Source organism: Oryctolagus cuniculus, chromosome 1 (genome assembly GCF_051225735.1).
Source record: "Oryctolagus cuniculus isolate XC-2025 breed Fujian yellow rabbit chromosome 1, ASM5122573v1, whole genome shotgun sequence".
Lineage (NCBI taxonomy): Eukaryota > Metazoa > Chordata > Mammalia > Lagomorpha > Leporidae > Oryctolagus > Oryctolagus cuniculus.
In genome coordinates, this window is record NC_142867.1 from 235,850,175 (window position 1) to 235,868,361 (window position 18,187).

Sequence of the window (18,187 nt, forward strand, 5' to 3'; positions counted from 1 at the left end):
GGTGGGATCTCTGCTGCTTCTGGTAGGAGGGGCGGGGGGACCCTGTGGGCTTGGAAGAGCCAGGGCGTGGCCGTGTGGGGTCTCTCATTCCCTAAGGCCTGGGGTTTGGGGCCGGCCAGGTGCAGACGGAGACCAAAGGCCACAGACAGAGCGGGCAGTGGATCCAGCGCCGGGGTCAGAGTGGGCGGAGCCTCCGCTGGTGTGGGGCTGCGGGGGAGGACCTGCGCTGAGGCCCGGAGTGCCCCCTGCAGCAGGCCGGGGAACAGGGACAGGCAGGTGTGCAGAGCCTCAGGACTGGTGTTTCTGGAGCTCTGCGGGGGGGGGGGGGGGGGGGCCCTGGTCTGGACTTGCGGGTGCCGAGACGGACAGGAGCCCCTCTTTGGGCCGACCCAGTGGCAGGCGTGGGGACAGGCAAGAGCAGAGCAGGGGTGGAGGGCGCCGGGAGGAGGGGCCAGGGGCTCCGCCACCCAAGGGATGGCCAGCTGGCCTCGGCGCTGAGGACGGCCAGGGGAGCTGCTTCCTTTGGGCCCAGGTGCCAGCGAGGCCAGTGGCTGCCTCCTGCGTGGGGGCCCAGCCTGTCCCCACACTGGGCCTCAGAGCAGGGACCACCCCGGGGAAGCTGAGGCAGCAACCAGCCTGGGGCGCTTCCGCCTGTGTGCACCCGTGGCTGCATCAAGGGCTGCGCGTTTTTAAAAATGTATTTATTGGAGAGGCAGAGAGAGACACAGAGAGAGGCAGAGAGAGAGAGAAGGCGCCCGCAAAGAGCTGCCATCTGCCGGTTTACTCCCCAGACGCCGGCCCCGGCGGGGGCTGAGCCAGCTGCCAAAGCTGGGAGCCAAGAATTCAGCCCAGGTCTCCCACGGGGGTGGCGGGAGCCCCATTCCTCGGGCCACCCCTGCTGGAGTCAGGAGCCAGCCTGGGGAGCAGAACCCAGGACCCCACCGTGGGCTGCAGCTTCTCAGGGCGACCTCAACGGCTGTGGCTCCACCACCACGGCTGTGGCCGCCACGGAGGGTCTCTCCCAGCCCCCTCCCCCGCCCGCCCAGGGCTCCGGCTCTGCCCAGGGAGGGCTGAGTGGCCGTGGCCCGCCCATGCTGCGTCCGGGTCCTGCTCTGCTCCGCCATCCTCTTCCTGCCCAAGCCCCCTCCTTTTCTGCCAGTGCTGAGTGTGTGTGCCCACTGCACACAAGGCCCTGTACCCCGTCAGGGCTGCCCAGAGCCCCCTGAGGCAGGGGCTCCGTCACCGGCCCAGACGGGGTCAGCCGTGGGTCCCAGGGGAGATGACCACAGCCCCCGTCCCCCCGGGGTTGACAAAGGCGAGACCCCTCGCCAGGGGGGGGCTCCTCCAGGCAGGGCCTGGGCCCCGCGGGCGTGGCACGCCACAGAGGGGTCTGCACAGGCCATGGCAGCCAGACTGAAGCCACGAGGGCGGTGGGAGATGATCCATTGGCTCTGCCAGGCCGGCGGGCCCCAGGGCAGCGCTGCGGGGACCGGGCCAGGGCAGGGGTGCTCACTGCATTCCGGGGCTCTAAGTGTCTACGTGGGGAGGCTGGAGACCAAGAGGGGAACAGCTGCCCGGGCCCTCGCCCCCGCCCCCACCCCAGACCCCTCCCCAGGTGAATGCATCAGGGACAGACTTGACGGGGGTGGGGCCGGGAGCAGGGTGTCAAGGGTGCATTCAAACGGGGGTGGGGGGGAGGGGGCGGGAGGGAGACAGGGACCGGGCGGGGGACCAGGGAGTCCCCGAACAGCCAGTGTCCCCCAACTGCAGGAGGCTCTGGGAGCTCACGGCGGGAGACGAGCCTCACTCGGGGGGCCACAGCCCTGTGGGAGGGAGGAGCTCCTGGGGGCGGGTGGCGCCTCGGGGGAGCCAGTGGTGTCACTTCTGCGGCTGATGGAAGAGAGCAGGGAGCCCCCAGCCTGCATCGGGACTGGGTGGAGCGCAGCCTCGGAGGGGGGCTCCACACAGGGGCTCCACCCGGACACTGCTGGGGGTGGCCCAAGACAGGGCGCCCTGCAGCCGTCTCCCTCGGGACCTGGCTTCCCGCCGAGCCCCGGCGCCCCTCGGCTCTCAGGACTCCGACTGCCTCCCGGGAAGGCCCGCCTTTTGGTGGGCAGAGGGCTCGCGCACCCTGGCCCAGCTCTGCCCACCCTGCCACACCTCATGCTGCCCTCCGGGTTCCGGCTCGCGGGCTGTGTGGAGAGCTGAGGGCCGGGCTGGGGTCTTGGGGCCGGCACCCCCAGAGCAGCAGCCCCCCAACCCTGCCTGGGCCTCCCTTGACCAGGATGCGGGTTGGGGTGAACTCTCGAGGAGCGGGCTGCCCGGGAAGCCCCCTCGCAGGAGGGAAGCAGGCCGGTGCCGGGCGCGTGTGTGTGCATGCGTGGCATGTTCATGCGTGTGTGTGTGCACGTGAGAGCGAGAGGGGGGCCCTGCGGACGGCAGCTGGTCGTCAGTGTCAGGGAAGGCTGAGGCCGCCCCTTCCCAGAACACGTGAGGCCCAGGGTGGGCGTGGTGGCCACACACACGGCCACGCTGTCGGGCTGAGCTGGAGGCCACCAGCGGCCCCACTCCACGGCCCCGGCCCTGTTGCTGCATCAGGTCTCCCTGCTACCCATGGCTACACCTGTGTTCGCTGAGCCTCACCCCTGCACCCAGCCTGGGGGCTCTGCAGGCCTGGGGTCCCCCCAGGACAGGGACGCGAGGAGGTGGGGGGCCGGGGTGGCACGCCATGGCGGGGGCACGGTCACACGTCGGTGCTGACGCTGCGGCTGCGGGCGAAGGCCTCCCGCATGGCCGAGAGACGGCCGGGGTCGAGCGCCTGCAGCCCCCCGAAGCCCCCGCCGGGGGACAGCTCCAGGTCCTCCTGGCTGAAGCTGGCGTAGGCCACGCGCTCGCCGCCGTTGCGCACGCCCTCGTCCTCGGGTTCCTGCAGGAAGAACGTGGGCGGCTCGTAGTGGGAGCAGCTGCGGCACAGGGCGCGGGCCTGCGGGGACCTCTGGCTGAAGGAGGTGGAGGCGGCCGGGTAGAGCCCCGGCCCGTTGGTCAGCACCAGGTTGCGGTTGGAGTGCAGCGGGGGCAGGTGCGCGTGCACGGCGAAGTCCGGCTCCTCCTCGTCCTCCTCGGAGTCCTCCTTCTTACAGCAGTAGTACTGAGGGCAGAGGGGTAGTACTGAGGGCAGAGGTAGTACTGAGGGCAGAGGTAGTACTGAGGGCGGTAGTACTGAGGGTGGTAGTACTGAGGGCGGTAGTACTGAGGGTGGTAGTACTGAGGAGGGCAGTAGTACTGAGAGTGGTAGTACTGAGAGCGGTAGTACTGAGGGCGGTAGTACTGAGGGCAGGGTGGTAGTACTGAGAGCGGTAGTACTGAGGGCGGTAGTACTAAGGGCAGAGGGGTAGTACTGAGGGCAGTAGTACTGAGGGCAGAGGTAGTACTGAGGGTGGTAGTACTGAGGGCAGGGTGGTAGTACTGAGGGCGGTAGTACTGAGAGCGGTAGTACTGTGGGCGGGGCAGTAGTACTGAGAGTGGTAGTACTGTGGGGGTGGTAGCACTGAGGGCGGTAGTACTGTGGGCAGGGCGGTAGTACTGAGGGCGGTAGTACTGTGGGGGGCGGTAGTACTGAGGGCGGTAGTGCTGAGAGTGGTAGTACTGAGAGCGGTAGTACTGAGAGCGGTAGTGCTGAGAGTGGTAGTACTGAGAGCGGTAGTACTGAGGGCAGTAGTGCTGAGGGCGGTAGTGCTGAGAGCGGTAGTACTGAGGGTGGTAGTACTGAGGGCGGTAGTGCTGAGAGCGGTAGTACTGAGGGCAGTAGTGCTGAGAGCGGTAGTACTGAGGGCGGTAGTACTGTGGAGGGCAGTAGTGCTGAGGGCGGTAGTGCTGAGAGGGGTAGTACTGAGGGTGGTAGTGCTGAGAGCAGTAGTACTGAGGGCGGAGCAGTAGTACTGAGGGCGGAGCAGGTGACTGGCTGGCACCCCCCGGCCCTCCCAGCCCCCACGCGCGGGAGAGGAGCCGGCCTGGAGCACGGGATCCGGGTGGTGGGCGGGGCACGCCTGATCAGACGCCTGGATCTGCGCACTTGTGTGTCCTGGGGTCCAGCTCAGGCCGGGCTAAGCGCTAGGCACCTCTCAGAGCCCAGCACAGCAGCCCCCAGGCTGGGCCGTCTTGCAGGTGGGGAAACTGAGGCACGGGGGGCGCGGCGCAGCGGGGGCTCAAGCCGCCCTGCACCAGTGGCTCCCATTCCTCTCCGGGCAGACACGGGGGACGTGGGTGCAGAGCTGGCCCGAGCGCCCAGCATGGCGCTCTCGCTGGGCAGCTGCGTGTCCCCGGCCAGGAGACCTGGAGCGCCCCCTCCTGGAGTCCGGCCCTCCTGGCCTGCAGGGGCTCCTCCCGGGGCGGGGCCGGCCGCAGGCCTCCCCTCCACCCGCCCCCGGGGCTACCTGGAGCCGACAGTAGCACAGGACGGCGATGATGCAGAGCAGGATCACCGTCGCCAAGATGCCCCCAGTGATGACCACGGTCCCGGCTGTCATCCGCCCCCTCTGCGTCAGCAGCCTGCAACACAGGCACGTGTCATGGCATCCGGGCGCACCCCACAGCCCCCACCCTGCAACACAGGCACATGTCATGGCGTCCGGGCGCACCCCACAGCCCCCACCCTGCAGCACAGGCACGTGTCACAGGTGTCCGGGCGCACCCCACAGCCCCCACCCTGCAGCACAGGCACATGTCACAGGTGTCCGGGAGCACCCCACGGCCCCTACCCTGCAACAAAGGCATGTGTCACGGGCGTCCGGGCGCACCCCACAGCCCCCACCCTGCAACACAGGCACGTGTCATGGCGTCCGGGAGCACCCCACAGCCCCCACCCTGCAACACAGGCACGTGTCACAGGTGTCCGGGCGTACCCCACAGCCCCCACCCTGCAACACATGTCCCTGCACCCTCATGGGAGACCCAGAAGAAGCTCCTGGCTCCTGGCTTCAGATTGGCGCAACTCCGGCCGTTGCAGCCATTTGGAGAGTGAACCAGCGGATGGAAGACTTTTCTCTTTGTCTTTGTCTTTGTCTCTCTCTCTCTGTAACTACCTCTCAAATAAATAAATCTTTAAAGATAGTTTCATTAAGCATGTTTTGAGAGGTAGAGACAAAGGGAGCGCCCACGCACTGTTTCCCTTCCCAGCTGCCACGGACAGTGGGGGCTGGGCCGCGCCCAAGTCGGAAGCAGGGAACTCCCTCCAGGGCCCAATCGCACCATTGCCTGCCCCTCCCAGGGTCTGTGCCAGCCGGAGGCGTGCGTCGGACCCTGGCGCCTCCCGCGGGATGAGGCCGAATGTCTGCCGGTTACCTCTGTCTCTGGCTAAGTAACAGGAGCTGCTCGAATTACGGGAACCGCTCTGATGGCCTCCCTGGGCTGCCTCAGGAGTGCGATTCTCGGCCCAGGCCACACTCCTTGTGAGCTTGTCATCATGGCCGGTGCTGCCTACGGGTCCCCTCCCGTCTGGCCCAGCCCGGCCCCTCGGGGGACAGGCGACAGCGGCAGCAACAGGCCCTGTCTTGCGGCACTGGCGGGGGCTCAGCCCGGCCCTGTTGGCTGCAGCGAGGCTCACAGTTCCCTCGATTTCCCAAGCTGGGGTGGAGGGAGTGACCGGAGCCCTGCACACGGAATGCCTGCGCCCAGCAGGTCACTCATAAACCCCTCCGGGCGACATCCGGCAGCTGAGGACGTGGCAGGCCGTGGGCCTGGGTCTGGCACCCTCCCGACAGCCCCAGCGTCCATGGTCATTGGTTCACCCAGGATTGGCTACAGCAGGTGCCTTCGGCTCAGGGCCCGTTCCTTCTCCTCCTCCCCTCCTGGCTTACAGAAGCCTCGAGATCATTGATCTTTTTTTTAAAGATTTATTTATTTGAATGTCAGAGTTACACACAGAGAGGAGAGGCACAGAGAGAGAGAGAGGTCTTCCATCCGCTGGTTCACTCCCCAGATGGCCGCAATGGCTGGAGCTGGGCCGATCCAAAGCCAGGAGCCAGGAGCTTCTTCCGGGTCTCCCACGTGGGTGCAGGGGCCCAAGGACTTGGGCATCTTCCACTGCTTTCCCAGGCCACAGCAGAGAGCTGGATTGGAAGTGGAGCAGCCGGGACTTGAACTGGTGCCCATATGGGATGCCGGCACTGCAGGCAGGGGCTTTACCCGCTACGCAGTGCCAGCCCCGAGATCATTGCTCTTATAGAGTGCCCGGTGACCTGGGGCAGGCTCGGTCGTTCCCGGTGACCTGGGGCAGGCTGGGTCTCTTGGAGCGGCACCTGGGTTCCCTTCTCCCCGGCACGGCTTCCCAGCATCCCCTCCCTGGCTGACGTCTGAGTGTCCCCCTGCCCCCAGCCGCGATGTGTGGCTGGCTGCTGGGATCGGCGGGGCTCAGCCCAACTCTGCCACTGTCAAGCTCCCCGTCAGCCTCCGCCCGCTGTCTGTGCCCCTGACTTCATCCACCTGGAGAGGCCGGTGCCGGCGAGACCCCGGCAATGGCGCAGCGCCGGCCTCATCTTTACCGAGGTGCAGCGTCAGCCTGGAGCTGTTCTGCCGCCGCCGCGACCTCACGGCCGCTTTCCCGCATCCACGTGGGGTCCTCAACAGTCCGGGAAGTGAGTCTGTTCTGCAGAAACCAAGTGTGAAATCCGCGCGTGGTTTTCTCTTTTTAAATTTTACAAAAAAAGCCAGGAGCCAGGAGCCTCTTCCAGGTCTCCCATGTGTGTGGCAGGGACCCAAGGATTTGGGCATCTTCCACTGCTTAACAAGGTGCGTTAGCAGGGAGCTGGATTGGAAGTAGAGCAGCCGGGACAGGAACCAGTGCCCGTACGGGATGCCAACATTACATGCCAGTCCTGAAAAAACTCCGTGCATAAAAAAAGCCTCATATTTTAAACTTCATTTTTCCAAAAGCTTTTAGAACTATCTTCATATTTCATGTGTTTCAAGCCATTGCAGTCACTGTTCTTTTTAAAATGTAATTGATTTATTTGAAGGACAGAGAGAGAAACACAGATCTTCCGTCTGCCAGTTCACTCCCCCAATGGCCACAACAACTGGGGTTTGGCCAGGCCAAAGCCCGGAGCCGGGACTCCAGCCCCCAGAGCCGGCCCCTCTGCCTCCCAGGGCACAGAGCAGCAGGAGGCAGAGCCAAGACTCGAACCCCGGCGCCCTGATGTGGGGCGTGGGTGTCCCGAGCGACATCTTAACCACTGAGCCCGTGCCTCGTTCTACTGGATCTACAGGTTTTCCCACCGGGAGCGTGGGCTTCTGTGTGCTGCCAAGGGGGCCCTGGGGCGTCCCGATGTCCTCGCCGGAGCTCTGCTCACTGCGAAGCGGCCTGCGGGGAACACGGGCTGCCGCTCGTGGTGTGGGCAGGTGGGCAGCTGGCGGGGAGCAGCTGGGGTCTGACAGGCCCCCGTGGCCCCTGCCGCAGCCAGGGCCCCGCCTGCACCTCCAGCCCCGCCCCCTCCCGTGTCGCCGAAACTGCCAGTTCTGCCGTGCTGTAGGCCCAAAACCAGCCCGGCTGGACGTGCCCAGTGTGGCTGTGGGCCGCGTCCCTGGCATGACCCTGGGGCCAGAACAGTGAGGTCACCATGGCCGGCACTCCCACTCCCATCATGCACCTGACCGTGACAAAGGCCACGGAGATGGGTGGCACGAACCCCGCCCCAAACCTCTCCCTCTTTGAATATTCAATTAAGTCCCGCCCTAGCCACCGCCCTCCGCGCCTCCTGATTTGCTCACGGCCTCTCTCCGCTCCCTCCCTCGCGCTGACCTCTAGAGGGCGACCTTCTCCCCCGCGCCCTGAGCTGTCCTGGCCTGGGCGCCCCACACCCAGGAGCCAGCGAGGGGAAGACGGAGCAGGAAGCCACGCCCACAGCGTCCCTTAAATCACAGACGGCAGGGATTTCACCGATTAACATTTGACGCCTATTGGACTTGTCGGTGCAAACCGTGTTTGCCAACACCATCCACGCGTTGGCCCCTCTCCACGGCGCGTGGCGAGTCTGCACTGCGCCTTGCAAGGCTGCTGCCAGGCGCCCAGGCTCGGCCGCGCCGCGCTGCGCCCCCGGGACTCGCAGCAGCCGGCGGCGGCTCCGCGGCGGGGGACGGGGCTGACGCCGCGTGGGTTTCTGTCAACGCGATGCTCGGTTCTTTTTGCGGTTTGCTTTTGGTTTAAAATTTAATTCTGCTTTACATTTTTACAAATTGAGAGAGAAACAGACAGATGGAGAGAGAGAGAGAGAGAGGGAGAGGGAGAGGGAGAGGGAGAGGGAGAGGGAGAGGGAGAGGGATTGTTCCTATCCGCCAGTTCACTCCCCAAATGCCTCCGATGCTGCCAGGCTAAGCCAAAGCCAGAGCCAGAAACTCCATCCGGGTCTCCCCTGTGGGCAGCCAGGACCCAGGAGCCAATCCTGCTGCCTCCCAGGTCTAGGTCAGCAGGAAGCCGGGGTCGGCGCTGAGCGGGCAGTGGGCACAGGCACTCCCCTGTGGGGCACAGGTGCCCTCACTTCCAGGCCAAACACCTGCCCCTGACTTCCTTTCTCAGGGTCGGAAACACTGGGTCCCAAGGCCAAGTGCGTTCCCAGAGACCGTGCTCCTGCCCTCCTGCCCTGTCCTGCTCTGTCCCAGACACCGGGGCTTGGCCCCGCTCCTCCTCCCACTCCTCCCAGCACTGCGCACACAGCAAGGTCTCCTTTCCTCTCTGAGAACAAGAGGCCTGAGCCCCGCACGGCGGGCCCTGCCTCTCCCGGACAGCCGGATGTCCCTGGGGTCTCGGCCCCTCCTCCCGGCCCTTGGCGTGGGGGTGGGGGCGCTGTGCTGTCCCCTGTAGACGCTGCGGCCAGATGTGGGGGTTCCTGGCCAGGCAGGACGCGCAGAGGGAAGCCCGTACTGACAGGCAGGGGGGCTGGGGGCTGGGCCTGGAACTCAGACCCCCGACGGACAGACGGAAAGGCGGATCCAGACACAGCCAGAGCCACGAGGCGACGGAGCACAGACACATGGACAGCTCCAAACAGACGAGGTGCAGACAGGCAGGTCCAGAGGAAGCCAGGGCCGCCAGACGGCGGGGCGCAGACAGACAGACAGACAGGCGTTCCTGGGCACCCTGCCTGGCAGCCCCCACCCGCCTCGGCCTCCCAGGGCAGCTGAGGCCAGCTGGCGGCCTGGTCCCGCTGAGCGTGCCGGCCGACCCGAGGCTGGACCCAGGGAGCCGGGTGTGCGGCGGAGGCAGCCGCTGGGGCCCCAGCCCGGCTGCGTTTCATGTTCCACACCCCCGATGTCGGCACGGGGCTCAGCCCCCTGCCCCCACGCGGCCTCAGCTCGCCGGGAGCTGCAGGACATCAGTGGCGGAGGGAACACGGCCTGGGGACGGCTGGGGGCCTCAGGCAAGGGCCAGGCTGTTGGTGTTTCACTTCAGCAAATGGGCCACTCCCAGCCCAAAGCCCAGACAACAGGGACCCGTGCCTGCTGTCTCCGCGGGAGCCTGGGACCTCCCAGGCAGACGGGCAAGCCAACCTTGTCCCTGTCACCACACTCGGCGCTAGCCAGGCCGGCTCTTCTCCAAGACACCCCACGCCAGCCCACGGGCCGTGGCAGCCACTTCTGCCAAAGAGCAGACGCACCTGCCGGGGGCAGTGACCTGCCCAGCACCACGGACGAGGCCACTGCTGAGCCTCAGCTGCCCGTGCGTGAATGCCCCTGGCCCCCGGCATCTGTGGGGGGCGAACGCGGCAGCCCATGGCTCTGGGGTGCTGGCCCAGGCCTCCTGAACTAAGGGGCTGCCGGCCACATCTGCAGCCCTGCTGCCTGTGGGGTCCGGGTTGGCTTCTCTCCCAAGACACGGAGCTGTGATCTGACACTCGGGCCACTCCTTGCTGTCGCTTGACCTTGGGAAGGCTCATGAGTGGCCAGGGGCAGCGTTTGCAGCCACGTGCGTGGACAGCCAGGGGCGGCTGATCCAGGGAGACAGAGAACACGGATTCTGGAAACGCGGACCACGACGTCGGCTCCCAGGGCCCTGCAGGGCCCCGAATCTGCACAGCGACTCCTGTGCCAACACCGGGAGTGGGATTCGACCCCGGTGCCCAGAGCAGGTCACCGCTGCCCCTCCATTTCATCACTGAGGGACCCCGCAGGGCTTGGGGGAGGTCAGGGGTGGAGGTACCTGCCCAGGAGCAGTGACAGCTGTGTGGGGATCGGATCAGGGCCCACCTCAGGCCACCAACCCCCCACAACGGCCACAGTCAGGGGTGCACAGTTGGCGCTCGCTGGCATGGCCACCATGGAGCGGTGCCCTGGTCCGGGGCTTCCCCAGAGACCCCAGGCTGACTGGAGGGAGACAGAGTCCGCAGGTGCCCAGGCCAGCAGGGGGAGCTCTGCATTGTGCACCCAGCAGAGCCAGATCCTGCTTCCTGGGTGTCCTGGCTGCTCCGTGCCTTGGTTTCCCCCTCTGTAAAATGGGCTGGCACCAAGGATGCCGCCAGTCGGCAGACAAATGGCACAGCCCGGTGCTCCGGAGGCCCCCATCATGGCTGCGTCCCTCCCTGGGCCCCCAGGGGAGCCGGCCGCACTCACTCCCCCTCCTGGGCCTGAGACACAGATGGCCCCAGCCCCGCCTGTCTCTCGGGCTCTGGGCCTGGGTCCCCCCAGCGGCAGGCAGCCTGGCGGCGTGACGGGGAGGGTGCCGGCTCGGGCCGGGTGCCCAGGGCTGTCAGCAGCCACTGCTCTGACACCCGGGCCTGGCCAGCTGGAGCCGCTCGGCTCTCCACGCAGATACCAGCACGCCGCTGAGCAGCGACGCCCACGGCAGGCGCCAGGTCCCCGGGCCAGGCTGGGCCCCGGCCTGACGTCCATCCACCGTCGGCTCCAGACGATCCCTAAGAGCAGAGCGGCCCGGCCTCCTCGGCCCCCCTCCCATTCCTCTGGGACCCCCTTCCTGATGTAGCAAAGCCCAGCAGGGCCTCCCTCCTCCAGGGAGCCTTCCCGAGGGCTTCTGATGCCGCCAGGGCCAGCAGGGAGCACATTCCTCCTGCCATGTGACGGGAAGAACAGGGCCCCATGGGCTTCCAGGTCTAAGGCGAGCAGGGCGGGGCTCGGCTCCAGCGGGCGGCGTGATCAGGTGAGCCAGCACGTCTGAGCACCCCCGCGGTGCAGTCCACAGCCAGAAGCCAGCGAGCGCCCCAAGGTGGGCGGGGAGGGGAGGGGCAGCGGAGGCTCTGAGGCGCACCTGCTGGGGGCTGGGACACTTGGGTTCCGGGAACAACGGACGGCTTTGGGCTTCAGGGCTGGAGACGGGTGATGCTGGGCGGCGGGAGCCGGGGCACGCTCCCTGGAGGAAGAGACGTCCCAGCGGGGTCTTGAAAGACGGCCATCTGCACCGGCGGGGCCGCGGGAGGAGGAAGGGTGCTGGGACAGCATGGAGAAGACCAGAGGCAGAGGAGAGCCAGGCCCAGTGAGAGCGGCTGCGAGCCAGCACGGCTGGCGGGAGCTCACTGCACTGCTAATCTGCCCCCGGGGACCATAAACGGTTTAAAGCTTTATAAACAGCTTTGCTTCCCAGTCCCCAGCCCCCACCTCAGGCTGAGAGAGGGGGCCCTCCCTGTGCTGTGTGCACCCCCACCACTAGAGCATGGCGGGGGGAGGGGGCTCGGGCGGGAGCTGTCCCCTGCCCACAGCCCTGGCTCCTCTGGGCTGCCGGGAGGGGGGCCAGCCCCGCTTGCAAGCTCCGGAGCTGGGGGCGGGGGCAGGAAGCACCTGGCAGCCGAGCCAGACGCAGCCGGCCCCACCTGCCTGCCCCGCGAGCCCAGCCTGGAGACTTCCAAACCCACCGGGCTGCTGGGGGGCCCATGAGCCTGCAAAACGGACCAGACGCCCTTCCAGGGAAACCGAGGCCGGCTGGGGTGGGGGTGCGGCTCGCAGCCCCGCACACTCACACCTGGAGGCCCGAGGCCCGCAGCACGGCTGCCGCGTCCCTGTCTAGACCCTTGGCACATTTGTTCTTGATTTCACGCTCCGCGGGCTCCCAGATGCCGGCAATAAACAGACGGAGAACGGCTCGGCTGCCCCGGTGCACCTCGGAGGCGTCGCCCCGCGCCGGGCTGGGTGGCTGGTGGGAGGCGCCTTGCACTCCTGTGACGTATCCTCGCTCAGGAGCGACCCCAGGGAGCTGGGCCGAGCTGGTGCCACGGAGGGTCTACCCGGGTGCCAGCAGATGTCCTCAGCCAGGGGGACCAGGGCCGCCGGTGGGGGTGGGCTGGGGGCTGGGGCATCGGGGACTTTTCCTTTCCCGCCTGGGCCGCGGTTCAGCATGGCAGTGGGCACAGCTGGCCAAGGGAGCTCTTGGTGCCTCAGGGCCCTGGGCACGTGGCCCGCTACTGTCACCCCATCCTGGCCTCCCCCGGGGTCGGTGACTTTTCCGTGTGACAGAGTGAACGGAGGTGACAGGCGTGAAGCAGCTGGACTGAGACAAACTCCCCAGGCCGTCTGGGAAGCCGGGGACCCCAGGCTATCTCTTCTGGGAGGTGCCTGGGCCACGTGATCTGGCCGGGCCCCGGGCGGAGGGAAGCCACCCGTGGAGCAGGAGGAGCACCTGCCCACCGGCCCACAGCTGTCCCTGTGGCCGCAGAGCCTCGGGGAGCCCAAGGCCCGCAGATACCACGCTCAGGTGAGCTGCGGTTGGCTCAGGGCGGGACAGCAGCAAAGTGGTACCCATGACTGCTCTCCACCGACACGGCTCAGGAGGGGAGACTGGGGGCAAAGGGCAGGAACGGGAAACTGGGGTCCCCCGGGGGAAGACGGTGCCCCCAGCTCTGCGACTGTCCCTCCCCGCCTGGAACAACCAGCCCCAGGAACTCTGGGACGGGGCAGGCGGGGGCAGCCCCTGCTGGCCTCCATCGTGAGCTGTGCAGAAGCCACAAGGGTTGCCCAGTTCAGGGCCGGGGCAGGAGGAGAGCAGGGTCGGGTGAGGCTGAGAGTCCGTGCCAGGCAGGGGTGGGGGAGGGGAGAGCCAAGGCGGGCGCTGCCTGTGGCTCCAGCTCCTGGCCTCCTAGAGAGAGCAGTCACTGCCACCTCGCACTGGCCGGGGCCTTTGCTGCCTGCCTGGAGGAGGCGGGCAGCTGTGCCCTGCTCACTCCGACAGCGACCAGAACCCCGGCTCCTGCCCGTCCCGACCGCCTCCCAGACCAGGCCCTTTGATAGGAGGTTCTGGGAGGCCAAGAGGGGGAAGAGAGGGTGATGGAGGAAGAGCAGAGAGAGAGAGTGAAGGGGGTGGAGGACCCCCGAGACGCCCTCCGTGGTCAGGCTGGCCACGGGGGATGTGGTACCCTCAGCACCCCTCCCTCTGCTGACAGCCAGGCCTGAATCCTGCTGGGGAGGCCGAGTGGGGGACCCTTCTTCCTGGGGTGGGTGACCCCACTTCTCCAGGCCTGGGCACAGCCGCTGTCCACCCAGAGCAGCCACCCTGGTACCCCCACCCCCAGGAGCGCCAGCCGACACACGTGGGTCAGCGAGGCTGGATCCTGGGGTCCAGAACGCTGCCGGTCCCCTCGCTGGGCAGCCGTGCCCAGGGTCGTCCGCACACCTGCGGTGTGTGAGGGCTGCACACAGGCCCCAGGGTGGGGGCAGGGGCTGGGGGGGTGGGAGAGGCGGGCAGGGAGCCAGGTTTCTGAAGGCGACACCCTGCAGCCTCTCCCCAAAGCCCCGGCCACCCCGGTCCGGGCTCCCCGTGGCCTGGCGCACGGAACCCAGGCTTCCTGTCCAGTGCACCCTGTGTCGTGTGACACCGTCGAGCCACCCGCTGTGCATCAAGACATATCCTGGGGCTGGGTGTCCTGCGAGGCCCCCCTGGGGCTCCTGAACCCCACAGCTGTGCAGGTCACTGCCTCCCTCCGACACCCCGACGGCTCCCCAGTGCCTGTCGGCGCGCGGGCGGAGCCTCTGCGCCCAGAGGACGCACGGCCCTTCAGCAGCACCTGCGTGACTGCCCGAGACAGTGCGGGCAAGGGTCCTCATCACCCACTCCTCAGACGGGGGGGCAGCCTGGGCCCAGGTCTCCTCTCCCCTGCTGGCCCGTGGGTGGGAGGGACCCCGGGGACAGACTGTCCTCAGTAATCAGTAACGCCGTCAACAGAGCCCACCCTTGGAATTCCGAGTTTCGAGCCCACCTGGCTGGCGCCGGGCCGTGTGTCCCTGGGCAGCGGCAGGAGCACAGCTGCCAGGGAGCCCCCGGCGGCCCCGGGGGAATCAGCCGAGACCCCCCAGGCCTGTGTGGCTGGCCGTGCGGAAGGTGGGCGTCAAACGCACGATGGCCTCTCGGGACGCCGTGCCCTCATCGGGCTGCCTCTGACGCCCCGGAGACCCGAGCCCCTGGCTTTACACCCGTCCGCGGCTGTGCGGCCACCAGGGCTCAGGCCGGCACAAGTGGCCCCTCGGGGCTAGACAGGCCGACGAGCAAGGGGCTGGGGTCCACCCGATAAGCTGGGGCCGCCCGGCCCCGAGTGTGGGCGCGGCGTTCATTCGGTGCGGGAGGGGGGTCTTCCTGAGCAGCCCACGCCATTCAAGAACCTTCCGGCTGCAGTGAGTCAGGACACGGCGGGTGGGGCTCGGGTCCCAGCTCAGCCACGGGCGGCGCTGGCTGCTTCTTCCCTTAAAATAACAACGGGCAGAGCTGCGGTTTAAAACTCTGTGCTGGACTGAAGCTGCTGTCTGTTTTGCTTTTAGATTTTCGACTTCTTCTCCCAAGAACTGGCTGCAGCTCCTGGTTCCAGCTCAGCGCCGGGACGGTGCCGCGGGAGGGACCCGGCACGTCCAGCCTAGGTGCGGGACGCCCTCACGCAAACATGAGGCTCCACGGCCAGGATCCACGGCCAGGCCTCTGCCCACTGCAGGCTTAGAGCCTCAAGTTCGTTTACTGAGGGCTGCGAGGTGTCAACAGACAGGCGAGGACCCTGCCCGTCCCTGCGGGGTCCCTGGCCCAGGAAGCACATGTGAAGCCAAGAGGCTGAGGGCTCCCTGCCTGTCCTCTCAGACTCTGCCCAAGGAGGGTCCCCACCCCGCGCCCCTACCCCCTTCCCCATGGCCACAGCTCAGCTAGACTCTCAGCTGGGCCAGGACCCCCAACCCCAACCCAGGAGGAGGGGCTGGCAGAGGAGGAGCGGCAGGGGGGTCTGATCTCACCCCGGCTGCACCCCCGGAGCACCAGGGAGGAGGCCCTGGGGCCCGCAGGCACGTGGAGGACCCCCCAGGCCCCGCAGCGTGACTGTGGGCCAGGTCAGGAGGAGGCTGGACACCATGGGGACTTCCAATCAGTGTCCGGGACCCGAGAGACGCCAGCTCTGCACACACGGCTGTGCCTCCTGCCACGGGAGAAACATGGCAGCCGGCGCCCTGCCGACAGCAGGCCGGGCAGGGCCGGCTCCCGGCTCATCAGGGTCTGCCGTCCAGGGCCCACTCAAGGGCCCTGACCTGGCTGAGCCCGGCCCAGACTCCCCGTGAGCAGCCGCCTGCTTTGGGTCTCACTCACCCCGCCGTGCTGGCCACCTGCCCATCTGCGCCCACAGCCCTGTTTGCTGGCTGCATTGTGGGGCCGGGCACCACTTCTGCAGCGGCCTGACGGTGCCGGCCCCCGCCCCGCCTCCGTCCTGGGCCCCCTCCCAAGCAGGCTGTGCAAGCATTTAGGGCGGGGCACCCACCAGGTCCCAGGCATGTTCCAGGTCGGGGAGGTTCTGGGACAACCCTGATGCGCACTGCGCTCACGCCTCAGCTTACCCATCTGTGAATTGGGGATGTGAGAATGCCTGCCCGCCTGGTGCCGTGGGGAGAGCACACGCCGCCATCCCTGGAGAAGGAACCCCCGAGCCCGTGTGACAGACGAGGAAGGCTCAGGCGCTCAGAGGCACCTGCCAGGGCATACAGCAGTAAGGGGAGAGTGGGGCCAGCTGCCCTGGCACCTGCCAGCCTGGATCCATCCTTTGGGCAAGCGTCCGGCCACTGAGAGCTGTGTACTGGGCACGTGCAAGGTCCAGCTCCAGGGACCGTGGAGGGTGCTGCGGACACAGCAGGGGTCCCAGCCCACAGCCCACAGCCCACAGCCCACAGCCAGGGTCCCAGCCCACAGCCAGGGTCCCAGACCACAGCCCATAGCCAGGGTCCCAGCCCACAGCCCACAGCCCACAGCCCACAGCCCACAGCTAGGGTCCCAGCCCACAGCCCACAGCCAGGGTCCCAGACCATAGCCCACAGACCACAACCAGGGGTCCCAGACCACAGCCCATAGCCAGGGGTCCCAGACCACAGCCCACAGCCCACAGCCCACAGCCAGGGTCCCAGACCACAGCCCACAGCCCACAGCCAGGGTCCCAGCCCACAGCCCACAGCCCACAGCCAGGGGTCCCAGACCACAGCCCACAGCCAGGGTCCCAGCCCACAGCCCACAGCCAGGGTCCCAGCCCACAGCCCACAGCCCACAGCCAGGGTCCCAGCCCACAGCCCACAGCCCACAGCCAGGGTCCCAGCCCACAGCCCACAGCCAGGGGTCCCAGACCACAGCCCACAGCCAGGGTCCCAGCCCACAGCCCACAGCCAGGGTCCCAGCCCACAGCCCACAGCCCACAGCCCACAGCCCACAGCCAGGGTCCCAGCCCACAGCCAGGGTCCCAGACCACAGCCCATAGCCAGGGTCCCAGCCCACAGCCCACAGCCCACAGCCCACAGCCCACAGCCAGGGTCCCAGCCCACAGCCCACAGCCAGGGTCCCAGACCATAGCCCACAGACCACAACCAGGGGTCCCAGACCACAGCCCATAGCCAGGGGTCCCAGACCACAGCCCACAGCCCACAGCCAGGGTCCCAGACCACAGCCCACAGCCCACAGCCAGGGTCCCAGCCCACAGCCCACAGCCCACAGCCAGGGGTCCCAGACCACAGCCCACAGCCAGGGTCCCAGCCCACAGCCCACAGCCCACAGCCAGGGTCCCAGACCACAGCCCATAGCCAGGGTCCCAGCCCACAGCCCACAGCCCACAGCCCACAGCCCACAGCCAGGGTCCCAGCCCACAGCCCACAGCCAGGGTCCCAGACCATAGCCCACAGACCACAACCAGGGGTCCCAGACCACAGCCCATAGCCAGGGGTCCCAGACCACAGCCCACAGCCCACAGCCAGGGTCCCAGACCACAGCCCACAGCCCACAGCCAGGGTCCCAGCCCACAGCCCACAGCCCACAGTCCACAGTGGCAGGAGCTGGGGCCCTTCAGGGAGCCACAGCAGGCTCTGGAGGAGGCAGGAGGCGGCGGGCTGGGGCAGCAGCTGGAGCAACTTGAGTCCCAAGCCACCCAGCTCCACGGGAGGACAGCCCGTGGGCCGCCTCCCTCTCCGGCCCCACGGCGCCTTCTGCCTGCTCTCAGCTCTGCCCCCATCCGGGAGCCCGGTGGGTCACCCCATGCCCGAGCTGCCCCAGGCCTGCGACCTCTTTACTTACACCATCATCTATGCCAACTGGAGCTCATCAACCACGAGTCCCAGGCCTACGCAGCCCCACCGAGGCCCCACGCGGCCCGGCGGAGTGCCCATGCGCCCAGTCTGCGGCCGCGCCACGGGGGTGTGTGGGAAGCAGCACGGCCCCGGCGGTGCTGGGACCTGACCAAGGCAGGGGCCCTGCACCGCTGTCCCCACCGGGCGGACGAGCACTCGCGTGCGGGGGCTTTCACAAGGCCCCCAACCCCTCCCCCAGCTCCGTCTCCCCGTGTCCACTCCCCAAATGCGTCTTTCCAGGATGGCTCCAGAATCCAAAATGAGCCACGTCAACCCATGCCCTCGTGGCCACCCCAGCCCTGGCGCCCGTCTGCCTCGCCGGCCTGGCAGCCATCCCTGCACACCCATTTCCCACCCCAGCCCCAGCCGGTTCCTGCCGCCGGAGGCCAGATCCCGCCTCCTCCCAGGCAGCCATGTTCACACCTGCTGGTGCCTTCCCAGGCCATCAGCAGGGAGCTGGATTGGAAGTGGAGCAGCTGGGACCCGAACCGGCTCCCATGTGGGACGCTGGCGCTGCAGGCGGCAGCTTTACCCGCTCTGGAGCCAGTGCTGCTGCCGATTCCCCAGCTCCTGTCGGGCATTCAGGGCCACGCGGCCCAGGGCGGCAGCTGTGCACCTGCCTCCTCCACGGCGA

At 67.6% G+C, this 18,187-nt stretch overlaps 1 protein-coding gene across 1 annotated transcript in view; it reads right to left on the reverse strand.

Annotated features, from left to right (window-relative positions):
• Nucleotides 1-632: 632 nt before the first annotated feature.
• The window catches only part of FAM163B (family with sequence similarity 163 member B), a 28,469-nt gene continuing 10,914 nt past the window's right edge, over nt 633-18,187 (reverse strand). Inside the window, exons 2-3 of the mRNA XM_070058762.2 lie at nt 4,434-4,548; nt 633-3,148 (exon numbers count right to left, since the gene is read on the reverse strand). Of these exons, the coding sequence (XP_069914863.2) occupies nt 2,744-3,148; nt 4,434-4,526 (498 nt within the window). The 5' untranslated portion in view covers nt 4,527-4,548 and the 3' untranslated portion in view covers nt 633-2,743. The remainder of the gene's footprint in view (nt 3,149-4,433; nt 4,549-18,187) is intronic.